The sequence below is a fragment of the Labeo rohita genome, chromosome 1 (assembly GCF_022985175.1).
Source record: "Labeo rohita strain BAU-BD-2019 chromosome 1, IGBB_LRoh.1.0, whole genome shotgun sequence".
Taxonomy (NCBI): Eukaryota; Metazoa; Chordata; class Actinopteri; order Cypriniformes; family Cyprinidae; genus Labeo; species Labeo rohita.
In genome coordinates, this window is record NC_066869.1 from 46,065,753 (window position 1) to 46,079,095 (window position 13,343).

Genomic DNA, 13,343 nt, shown 5'->3' on the forward strand with positions numbered 1-13,343 from the left:
TTCAGTGAATATAAACATAATACTACAAAAGATAAAATAAACTACCATTCAAAGTGTTGGGTCAGTAAGCTTATTTATTCATTCATTTATTAATTTATTAATTTATTCATACATTTATTTATGTATTTTTGAGAATACTTTTATTCAGCAAGGATGCATTAATCAACCAATAAATAAATAAATAAATGAATAAATAACACTGAAATAAACGTATAATGATGTCCACAACAATATGAAGCAACACAACCATTAATAATCAGGTTAATGTTCCTTGAGCAGCAAATTCTATTAGAATTCTACATGCTATTAGAATGAATTTTGAAGGATCATGTGAATTGAAGACTGGAGTAATGATGCTGAAAATTCAGTTTTGATCACAGAAATAAAGTACATTTTAACATATATTCCAATAGAAATGACAAATTGCAATCATATTTACATTATTACTGTTTTTACTGCATTTTATTTTTAGTTAAAGTGCATTAAAAATGTAGTTTTGCTGAGCATAAGAGACTTCTTTCTGAATTATTAAAAAAAAAAACTTACCCCAATTTTTAAAATAATATTAGTTTTATTATTATTTAGTAGTATTATTTTTATTTTTATTATATCAATAACAGGAAAAAATGTTTTTTGTTATAACTTTTTAATTTAATAGCATTATTGTTATTTGTATTATATTGATAACAAAAAAAATGTGCATATAAAGGTAAAAAAAAAAAAAAATTGCTATTTTTTTTTTTTTTTACATTTTAGAGATATATTTTTAATAAGTTTTAACAAGATCTGTGTCTTAATCAGAAACTTACGTGCATGTAAACATTAAGTGGTTGGTACAATCTGCAATCATCAATGGTGTATTATCTGCTTGCAAAATAAAATAAGATAAAATAAAATAAAATAAAATAAAATAAAATAAAATAAATGTTATTAGAAACATTCTGTGTGATCATACTTGGGTTTTACGCCTGGCAGACTAAACCTTAACAGTAATCAACCACACAGAACCCTCCAACAGCCTCATCACCTATGCAAATTCATAGCATTGTAAAAAATATAAAAAAACTAAACAAAACGAAAAACACTCAGACCTTAGGATCCGCACTGCAACACGCTGGCAACTCCCTAGAATAACAGACGTGTTTTTGGACAGGTCAGTACTAACAATATCATCTAAAACCATAAAGATCTAGTTGTTTATGTAATGAGGCTACGTTTACCTCATCTTTACAGCTTCATCTTCCCAAGTCCCAAGAGATGTGACCTCTCGCCTGCAATATAAGCCTCAGCACCTTTAACAGCACCAGCCACCGCTCACTGCCAACATCATAAACGAGTCTCCACATAATGATCTGCCCTACTATGATCTTCATATACAGCTCTTTCATTAATAACCCACACCTTCAGCTGCTCAGCCAGTGACTCAGTAATTCCTCACTCTCACAGCGAATCTGACGCTTCTAAGGTCTGTGCTTTGCTTCTGAGAAATAAGGATGCTTCTTTTCACAGACAACAGCTCACAGCAGTGCTCCTGTGCCGGAAAAGCCGGCTGAAACCTCAAAAAAAGCAGCAGGCAGTAATGATTCTGACATTCACAGCGAAACAAAATGGTGCATCTCGAAGATTTTACAGACAGGAACGTCCTTGCGAGGACCAGGTCGGTGACTCAGGGCTTAATTGCGAAAGGGAATATGTGCGAGGAATAACAAAAACTCCCAAACTGCTTAGGAACAGATGTGAGTGTCGGCCCATCACAAATAATGCATCTAAAAGCCAAACAAACAAATCAATATGAGCACAGACCTTCAAAATGAAAGGCATCGCAACCTGATGTCTACAAGGATGCAAAAGTGCAAAGGTTTTTTTCTAATTTTCAGGATAACCATCATATATGAAACTCCAATAAAGCACAATACCTTCACATTTCTTGTATTTGTTGGCGAAGAAGTAGCAGGGTTCAAAAGAAGCAATCAATTTGTCCTTGCTGAACAATTTATTGATCCATTGGCCATCAAGGACCAAACCCAAATCCCTTAAATCCCATTAGAGCTGAGGATGGGGAAAAGGGGAAAACAGCACGAATCAATCAACGAGGCCTTCAATCTGAGCAGAAAGGGAACAAACACACCTCGGAGCAGCGCATGAGTTTGTCACAGTCTGATTCACCATCTGTCTGTCCGAGCGGTGGAGAGTGGCCTTGGATCAGGTATTCTTTCTGAAAGCAGATTTCTGGATACCTTCAATGACATGAGATTCATGGACAGTCCCTCGTGGGTGGAAAAAAAAACAAAACAAACACATTAGAAATCACAGAAGAGATATCTCTCAAAAATGGAAACCGTATATACATTTATACATTTATAAACATTTATAAATATAAAAAATCTGTAAAAACAGTAATATTCTGAAATGTTATTAAAATTTAATATAACTGTTTTCTATTTTAACATATTTTAAAATCTAATTTATTCCTGTGGTCAGAGGTGAATTTTTAGCATCACTACTCCAGTCTCTAAAAAATGGAAACCGTATATGAAAAATATTTGAAATGCATTTACAAATATTATTATATACATTACCTTTTAAAAATTTGAGATTGGTAGGATTTTTATTTTTTATTTTTTTTTTTTTTTTTTTTTTTTTTTTTTGCTAAATTAAAAAACAAACAACAAAAACGGTAAAATTCTGAAATGTTATTAAAATTTAAAATAACTGTTTTCTATTTTAACATATTTTAAAATGTAATATATTCCTGTGATCAAGGCTGAATTTTCAGCATCATTACTCCAGTCTTCACATGATCCTTCAGAAATCATTCTAATATGCTGATTTGATGCTCAGACAAATGTTTCTTATTATGACGATGATGCTGTGCTGCTTCATATTTTTGTGGAAACCATGATATATTTTCATCAGGATTCTTTGATGAATAGATTCAAATAAATTCAAATGCAAATAAACAGCATCTTTTACTTGGAATATAATCTTCTCTAAATGAGTAGTTCACTCCCAGAGCAAAAATGTACAGACGATGTACTTAACTCTGTTGTCATCCAAGATTCATGTCTTTCTTTCTTCAGCTGTAAAGAAATTATGTTTTTTAAGGAAAACATTTCAGGAATTATCTCCATATAGTGGACTTCTATGGTGCCCAGTGTTGCCAAGTCTGCGGTTTTCCCGCAGAATTGGGCTAATTTAACACTGTTGCCGTGGGTTGTTTTTCATGTCTGCGGGTTGAAACCGACCCTAATAACGTAATATTTATCCTCTGTAATGCTAATGCTGTACCAGAAGAACCCCATCAAAAAACATGTATTTTACCCCCCAGAACGCGATTTTACCGGGGGACCCCTAAACAATCCCAGCCGAGGAATAAGGGTCTTATCTAGCGAAACGATTGGTCATTAATATATATATATATATATATATATATATATATATATATATATATATATACTTTTAAACCTCAAAAGCTTGTCTTATCTAGCTCTGCCATGCATATTCTATGCAGTCCTGTTCAAGAAAGTTTGGGTATGTCAAAAAACACCCATCTCATTTTCTCTTCCAACTTTAAAATTGTCCTACATCACTGTTTTATCTTTTATTGTAAAGGCAGTTGAACCTTCTTTGCACATTCACTTTGTAAACACTGGGTCACTGTGTTTTTTGGAAGCTCAAACTCGCGGGCACCATAGAAGTCCATTTTATGGAGATAACTCCTGAAATGTTTTCCTCAAAAAACATAATTTCTTTACAACTGAAGAAAGAAAAACATGAACATCTTGGATAACAATGGGGTGAGTACATTATCTGTAAATTTCTGTTCTGGAAATAAACTAATCCTTTAACATAATAAATGTCTTTATTTTTCTTTGTTGAATGAAAGTATTCAATGAAAGTATTAATCGCTTTTCCTTTTTCATTTTTCATTTTTCATTACCAAACCAATTATCTAACAAATTATATTACTGCAGATCTACTTGATGTGTAATGTGAAACGATAACAATTTTATTTAATTTAATTTGTGTCAACTTGTGTCGTCTTTCAAATAAATGACACTCAGTTTTATATTTTGTTTTCAAATTCAGAGACATTCATTTTTGAGCATGTTGGGCTCACGTGTACTTTTTGGTCGACTGTACAATTTCTACGACAGCTTGATCCGACATCTAAAATAAATAGCAAACAATCCAACCAGTCGCACAAATCACTCATCAAAATGAAAAACAGAAAGAGACTGCACAAAGTACCCACTATTATCTTTCACCATCAGTCCAATCAAAATAAAAGCACGTCAAGCTAATATCACTTTGATGTTCTGCAATTTCAGTTTTCAGCATAACAACCTTGGCCTACTTGAGACGGCAACTTTGACCAGCTCTGCTAATTCGAAAAACTCCGAAGCAGAAACGGTGCTAGCGTGCACCGAGTTACCTCTGGGCCGCTGCCAAGTGTGTTTCTGAAAATTAAAGGAGGACTAAAAAGCGTCACAGCACCTCCTTGAGTTCTAAATTCCCTGCACTGGCATGTAGGCCATGCTTCTTTGATTTAACACATTTATTCACCACATTACGCACCAATTATTTCTTCCCAGGTGAAGGGAAGGGGGCTATAAAGCTCCCTTGCCATTGAACAAAGAGTACGAGAGTGGAACACAGACACAAAACCTGTTAACGGATGTATGAGAGGAGGCCATGACTGAAAGGAAATTATGGCCGACACAGGGGAATTAGGGGTTCATGTTCTCTCAGGAGGTGATGGGACGTAATTTGTTCAAATGGGAAAATCGTGAAACCACAGAGACCAGCGTTGTTGAGCCAACTGCCATCCCTCAAGAGAACAAAGAAGACTAGTGTTGATTAACCAGCTTAGCAAGAACACCATTCAACCCGTGTTGAGGAACATACCATGACGAATATCTTTATCCAAGCAATTCTTGGCAAGAATCATCATTTCAGAGAATTCGCAAGAATGCAGATGTGGATACAGCTGTGGAGATTTGCATACTGACAATCAGAAAAGATCAGATATCATAATTAAGATGGGGATGGTTTTTGATTGTTTTGAATTTAAAGAAAACTGAAAATTTGCTGAAATGTGCTCACCCTCAGGACATCCAAGATGTAGAAGAGTTTGTTTCTTCATCAGAACAGATTTGGAGAAATGTAGCATTGCATTACTTGCTCACCAATGAATCCTTTGCAGTGAATGGGTGCCGCCAGAATGACACTCCAAAACAGCTGATTAAAACATCACAAGTAATCCACACCACTCCAGTTCATCAACTAACATCTTGTTAAGTGAAAATCCACTAAGGCATTTCAAATTTTGTCTTCCGGCTAAAATGCAATATTGATTTCTCCAGTGGAAAAGCCGTCTGGTCTGAATCAGGAGAGAAATATGTGCAGATCAAGCACGGTTTACAAGTGAAAACATCTTAAAACAGTTAACAAAACAAATATGTGGGTGCATTTTATTGTGAGAGGTCAACAGGAGATAGACTGTTTCATTGAAAGAAGCTTTATTATGGATAGAGGACTTGTATTTTAGCTGGAAGCCAAGATTTAAAGGTTAAAAAGGTATTAATGAAAGATTTGTTTTTAAGAAACATGCAGCTTTTGGCTTCACAAGACACACATTGATGGACTGGAGTGGTGTGGATTACTTGTGATGTTTTAATCAGCTGTTTTGGAGTGTTATTCTCACGGCACCCATTCACTGCAGAGCATTCATTGGTGAGCAAGCGATGTAATGCTACATTTCTCCAAATCTGTTTCTGTTAGGAAACAAACTCATCTACATCAAGCAAATTTTCATTTTGAATGACCTATTCCATTGGGTTAAATGCATATTTGACAGCATCTATGGCATTACCACAGTCATTTTTACTCAGCTTGTAAAAATAAACAGACGAACAAAGAAAAAATACATTTACAATGGATGTTTAAGCCTGCATTAAAGCTTAATATAGTATTTATACTTGAATATATTTCTTTGGTTTTGATTCTTTAAACAGTGATCTCAGGAAAAAATCAGCACTGTGGCCTTAAAAACACATATACTAAAAACAACTTTAAAATGACTTTGAACATCTTCCCTTTTAGGTTTGTTTCAGTGAGTCTTTCTCCAAACAGAGATGATGAAAACGTTGCCTTAAGAGTATGACCTAAATTTCACATCAAACAAATATGCAAAACAACACTGCAACACTGTCTCCGACATGCCAGTTTCAATGTTCCCATGCACAACAGTAATGCTTTGGAATTTTTTTTCTTTTGGATTTTTTTAAACGCAGATCTTAAACCTTAAACACATTTTTAAAAGATCTTAAATTCTTCCATTTAATATTTCACCAGGGTGTGGATCGTTCCTGTTATGCATTTTAATGTCCCCGTCAAATATCTCTTAAGATACTGCATAGAATATTATATTAACAGTTTTTAAAGATGAAAGTCATATGGTTTTCTTGGGAATAAACACGTGATAGATTTTAGACATAAGCAAAATGTCTTCCATTTTGTTCTATTTTATTTGATTAAGTTACAAATTTCATTGTAAAATTTAGTATAAAGTCAGTAAGTAACTAAAATAAAACATGTCTTACTTATGTCATTTTCTTAACAAGCTGTAAATAATGAAGTAAAAGAAATCTTTCTCTCATTAAAAACACTTAGCAGACGCTTTTAACCAAAGCGACTTATATTCTATTAATGCTTTCTAGGTACAGTATACATTAAGTATTAATGCACTCCCTAGAAATCAAACTCACGACCTCTGTGTTTCTAAAACACTATGATCAGGAATTAACATATTCCTGGCAGTTTATAGAAATATTTCTTAAAGTACAACATAAATATTAATTTTGTAAATAAAGCATAACAGGAATGTCCCACCCACACTCAGCTGACCTTTTGAGAGCTAGACAGAAGCCATTCAATATCTTTCCCCATGTGAGCATGTATTCATTTGATACCATAAAGAGCCTTTCATTTTTAAAAGCCTGTAAAGCATTAGCGCTTCATATAAACCGCACTGACCAGTGATCATTATGTTCACCTTAATGCATTGCACTGCAGAGAGATTCATAACCAAAATGTGAACATAACACATAGGTTTATAAAAATAGGACATTTTTGTATTCACAAATGAAAAAAATATATACCCACTGTGACTTCACTCAACCTCCACCACATTTTATTTAACAAAATAGAAGCAGATCAAATGTAGCAAAGCATAGAAATGTAACTCTGAGACAAACTGTTGGGAAAATGCACCAAATAATAGATAAGCCAGAATGTGGTACAGTCTTTCACAGTGGAGCGACAAATAATTACCCTTCCACGCATGACGAGAGAGAGAGAAAGAGAGGAGATGCTTTGATGGACAGCCAGAACCGGTATAACAGATATAATAGATCAGAAGGTCACCCTTCAATTTCAGTCGGTTGGGAGAGAAACGGATGGGTTTTTTTGGTTTGTTTGTTATTTTTTTTATGTGCGTATGTGCAGTGTGAGTCACAACACGCATCTCTCTGAAGGCTCTGAATCTACATTAGAGTAAAACCATTGCAATATGACAGGAACCCCATTGGGACGTTCTGCTGGATTGCAATTCAACTGACTTTGTTTTGTGCAACCTAAATCAAATTGACAGGTAAGAGAGAAAAGCATCTCCCGGTGCCAATATTTTCCACACTTGCAACAAGGCATGGCCATAAATAGGATTCTGGATGGAGTTTACAGTTCTTATTGTATTATTCAATAAACTCACATAATTAGGACCAAGAAGAATAAAAACGCAAGCTACAGAGTCTAGATGGTGTCCGGGCTATGAGAATGGATGGCTGGTTACCTTATTTTAGCTTTGAACCGTTCTTTATTTATGTTGTTTTGTTGTAAAATCATTACAGTGATACAAACTCAACCTCAAAAACATCAGCAGTGACATTTAAATGCTAGCAGTAAGATGCATGGCACTGCGCTCTACATCTCGTTTGTAAAAATGGCATTTTGGAAACAGCGTTCAACTCGTGTTCTTCACTACTGAATTTGAGCCCGCCCTTCTCTCCGAGCGTTAGCCATCACAGTGACACGCTTAGGCCTAGTTATGTTGATAACGTGAATGCTGGTTCGCCTACACACACCGGTGAACTTCAGCTCCCAGCATGGTTTGATACGCTTGAGAGGCAACAGCGACATCTAGAGGCGGCTATTCCATCTACGGCTGCTGTGATGACATCAGTCAAATGCACAGACATGCCTCTGGTCTGCTTCTCGTATATATATTTACACCTTTTCATCCGCTTCATAGGACGTATCGAAGTAGCAAACGGCGTTAATATTCCTTTCTCATATTTGGACAAAATAGATGGCTTTACAAAAGCTCACAATACTTACAGTGAATAATAGGCTTTTGTGAAGGAATACTTCATCCCCTAAAAAGAATAATAATTAATCATTAATAATAATAATAATAATAATAATAATAATAAATAAAAAATAAAGGCATCTTAGTCTATGTGCACTCTGTAGACGGATCAAAACCTGCACAAACCGAACCCCCCTTCAAACATCGCTTTCCAAAAATGAAAAAGAAAAAAAATCCTCCCCTTGCGTCGTCCTTGTTCCCACACGCTGTATCCATCGACACACAAGATCACAAACCACTGGAGCTACATTGAATTTTCGCAGCATAAGCACGTCAGCGACTCGAATCGGTCATGCTTATCCGCATCCCAAACATGTCAACAGTTGGCACACTATAAGATAAACACATTTTACATTCATAAAAAGGAGATGACTGGGCAGATACATGAGAAATCTGCACAAAAACAAAGTATAAATAATCCCCATATCAACCAATCAACAATCAACTGATAAAACGTAAAGTACATGCATTTACAACTCGTTATCTCCACCTTTTGGCCTGTCCACCTTTGAGAAAGAGAAATCAAACAGCAAATACAAATTCTAACTGACAAAAAATAGAAGAAATGGCACTTTTAATATAGTCATATATATAGTTTTATATTTATATATATATTTATATATTGATAACACGAAAGAAGGGTCGCGTCGGCTTCCTTGTTACTATGGTAATGGTTCCCAGTGTGTGTTGAGACCATGCGAATCATGCAGATATGTTACAGTCCGTTATTTACATTACATTCATGCGTTCGTGCACCGTTCCCACGTCCTCTTTTGAGCGTGTTTGCAGTCTGAGCTGGGAGGAGAAAGAAAGAGAGAGAGGCTCTATACATATATAACAGTGGGGGCCCCATTGCAGTGTTTCATGGACGCTATACTCAACCGAAGCAACAAAAATAGGTTATTTTTTCCCACAGAGGCGAGTCCGAGGTCCAATGTTTGTGTGTCGCCCTCCATTGTCACCGCAACATACGAAACGCAGTTCGTCCGTTTGCTCACTCGTGTCTCCATGAGCATCATTTGTCAGAGAGAGAGTGGGCACCACAGTCGTAACCTCTGTGCGGCCCGTCTGCATGATAAGCTCCGCTGTGCCAGTAGGACGAGTCGCACACTGTCTGTAAAGAATTGATTTCTGACGCAGAAGAGTTGCCGTCTCTCCGCTTCGATCTCTTTCGATTGCGCAGGATAAAGACCAGCATTCCCACCACGGTGAAGGCAGACGTCACGAAAACCAAGAGCAGACCGGGCACAAGCACCGAAATGGACACTCTGCTAGGCTCCAGGTAGGAGTTGGGCCTCGTCCCCGTGTCTGCCGGGAAAGTGCTGTTTTTGGACAGGGAGGTGGGGGAGATCTTGTCGTAGAGCTGAGGGCACATCAGATCATTCCTGATCCGCCGGAAATCCCTCTTCCAGAACTGCTCGGGGGACTCGCATTTGAGGTCGCTCACGATGACGTCCGCCCCGAGCTTGTCCGTCCACTGCTTGAAGGGAACGATGTTGCACGTGCAATCCCAGGGGTTCCCGTGCAAATCGATCTGGATGATAGAGTTGAGCTGGTCTAAGACTCCTGGCACAGGGAGATAGGTGAAATAATTGTTATGCAAGCTTATCTTAGACAAAGAAACTCCCAAGAACGCATCCACGGGGAGAGCTTTGAGCAGGTTGTTGTTGAGGAAGAGCACCCTCAAGTTGGGCATCGGGCTGAAGGTGCCCGGCATTATGAGCTGGATGTCGTTATATTCCAAACTGAGATACTCCAAGTTCTGAAGTCCAGCAAACATCTCCGCCATTAACGTATCCAAGTAGTTCTTGTCCATGTAGAGCCACCTCAACTCGGTCAGATTGTGGAAAGTGCCGTTTTCGATCATTTTGATGTTATTCCCGCCCAAATCGAGCAGATTCAAGCTGTGGTAGCCTCGGAGCTGGTTCCTTCTGATGGTGTGAATGTTGTTGTCGCGCAGATTCAGCTCGTGCGCGCTCAGGGGCTTGGGTTTGAGATTGGCCACGCTTTCGATCTTCTTGCCCTCGCAGTTGACCCCGAGACCTTGCCTGGTGCCTATCAGCTTACAATCGCAGAACTGGGGGCACGTGGAGTTTGCCGGCGGCTCCCTGTCGACGGCGCCTGTCGCCATGGCCGTGGGCTTGGTTTTTAGCTGCCAGTTCTCCCTGGCTTTCGGACGGCCCCTGTTGTGCCCTCCCCCGCCGGCGTGGGACTCCGTCACCCCGCTCGTTTTAGAGGGCGTGGGACGGGGGCCGCGATCAGGGGTCTCATCCTGGGTGGGAGGCGCCACCAGGCTGGAGTCCATGCCGCTCTTTGAAGGGCACAGCTCCGTCTCGGCCGTTTCGTTCAGGTCGTTACCCTGCAGCCGAGTGGGCGCCTCGCAAATGACCCTTCCGATGAGCACGTTCTGCGGGATGTTCTCTAGCCATTCCTTTAGGGAAACCAGGTCGCAGTTGCAATCCCACGGGTTGTCCTCCAACAAAACCTCCACGATGCCAGGTATTTGCTCTAGAATCCCTTCGTAAGGCAACGTTTTTATTCGGTTCCCTCTCAGATCGAGATGCGTGATGGGCACGTTCTGAAACACGTTGATGGGAAGAGCGCTAATAAGGTTGTCGTTCAAGATTAAAACTTCGAGCTTACTCAAGTCCCTGAACACGGACGGGTCGATGTCCCTCAGAAGGTTGAAGTCGGCTTGAAGGTACTCCAGGTCGTCTAGACCGAGAAAGGTGTTCTTTTTGAAAGACCTGATCTTGTTGTTATTGATGTGCAGCCGTTTGACGAGCTGCAGTCCCAGGAACGCGCCGGGCACAATGTCGTGCAAGCCATTGTTCTCCAAATGCAAGCTCACGGCATTGTAAAAGTTCGCGAACTCGTTGGGGAACAGTCTGGACAAAGAATTCCCGTGAAGCAGGAGATGGTAAAACTGGGAGCTCGGACCTGTCAAATGGTGCAGGTTCGTGAGGCTCCTTTTCTCACAGTCAATGTGCAAATCGCCTTCTATTGCATTGCAGGAGCAGATCTGCTCCTTACAGACGTCCCTTGTAACATTCCCGATAGCTACACAAAGAGCCGCCTTCAGCAACACAATCCAAAGCAGCATTTTCAATACGACACAATCATCCCCGACATCAAGACATGAATACAATCAGCAAGAGGGCGAGAAATGAGATATATCTCCAGTCTAGAAAAGCAGAGGACACTCTGTGATTATATCCATGCTCAGCTCGCTATGTCCAGATTGAGAAAAATCGACAGCAAGAAGCCTTTCTTTCATCACCTCCCCATCGCATGCTCTCAAAACAATCTTAAAGCTTACAGAATGACATCTTCAACTCAATTATTTGGCTTTTCGGGCTCGCAAATCACTGACCTTGTGCATTTCTCACATATCCACGGCGCGGGAGCTGTTCTTTCTCCCGTGGTGCTCAAATCACACCGCGTACATCTCAATGCATCGCAGTAAGATTAATCCGAGATTCTTACATCTTTAGCATCCCTCCTCGGACTCCGACGGCTTCGCTCAACGCGTTTGTATCACAAAGACGGTCGCTGAGAGATTCTGGACTTTTCAGACCGGCGTTCACTGGCAGATCTAACACCCTCTGCTGAGCTGCAAAGGCAAAAATCCATCGGATGAGGGAATGCTTGCTTGCTCGCTCGCTCGCTCGCGCGGGGGAAAAAACAGTCCACATACAGGGCAAGTGCTGGAAATGTCCACAGAAATCGCCGTCGAAGGGGTTTAGATTGGTTTCATTCCAGGATGCTTTTCTCCTCTCTATCCCCGCCGACAGCTTTCGTGGAGCCACTCCGTTTTCCCCATCCAAATGTCTCTAAAGCACACGGCATTTCCAGAGTCCTCGCAGACGATATTCCCGTTTCACGTAGGAAAAGAAAAAGAAAAGCTCAAGTATTCCACAAAGCACAGGTGTTGTTCGCGTGAAGGTTGTTTCTTTTTTCCGCTGTGAGTGTGTGTGAGTGTGAGTGGAGGGGGAACTGCAGTTGAATGCGGTAAAATAATTAACTACTCGACGTGCATGCAACAGTGCAGCCGGTGCGCTGAGCTTCTTCTATTACTGTCACAACAAACACTGCGTCAAGACTATAGGAACTATGCGCACATACGCTACGTCACAGCCCTTAAGACATGCGATTTGAAAAATAAGTGCATTTCAACGGGAACGCTGGGTATTCCCTTTTATATCACCCTGTACGGTTTGATTTTTTTTTATGCAGGCAGAGGATCGACGCGTCAAATCTCAGACTATTAAAACAAAAGTGTGGATTGATTGAAACTCAATGCATTTATTACAGTTATGACTAAAGCGTGTCTCTGACGTGACAAAAAAGCCTTTCTTCAAATATCTGGCGTGTGGAAACACGCAGATAACGGGCTTTTGTGTTTCTACCAGCATGTATGTGATTGACGGGGGGTTTTATAATCATTTGCAACACTTCGCTGGCAAATACATGAAAGTACAAGCCTTAGTGACTCCACAGCCGTCACGATTCCGTCTCTGCTATCTTTAACTGTACTGTATGAAAACTGCTTCATATGTGTGCCTGCCTCCAACGCAAGCAATCAATAAATCACTATTCTGCATATAAAGGTGAGAGATGATGCATGCAAAGCATTTGCTTTGATTTCTTATTAAGGAAAAACTATATTCACTAATATGATACCTGCTCAGTGAAATGATGGCAACAGAGCACAAGCAATATTAATAATTAAATGAAACTATTTTTAGAACTGAGTATCAATCAGATGAGCTCCTTAAAAGTGAATCGTTCATAATATGTAACTGCAAATAGATCATATGGAGAGGGAAAAATCCTAAATATCCTAAACATACATAAATGAACATGCACATACACAGTATTAATATATCAGCCTAATTTAGCACAGCGTTACCTT

At 39.3% G+C, this 13,343-nt stretch overlaps 1 protein-coding gene across 1 annotated transcript; it reads right to left on the minus strand.

The window, feature by feature from the left end:
- Window positions 1-9,311: 9,311 nt before the first annotated feature.
- Window positions 9,312-12,763, minus strand: LOC127170969 (SLIT and NTRK-like protein 1). Its single transcript, XM_051119350.1, has one exon. The coding sequence runs from the start codon at window positions 11,529-11,531 to the stop codon at window positions 9,444-9,446; it is 2,088 nt and encodes a 695-aa protein (XP_050975307.1). The 5' UTR covers window positions 11,532-12,763; the 3' UTR covers window positions 9,312-9,443.
- Between the last annotated feature and the right edge of the window lie 580 nt (window positions 12,764-13,343).

What these genes read in the sequence shown, in the direction of transcription:
- LOC127170969 (XM_051119350.1), bottom strand. Translation starts at nt 11,531, where the DNA reads ATGCTGCTTTGGATTGTGTTGCTGAAGGCGGCTCTTTGTGTAGCTATC.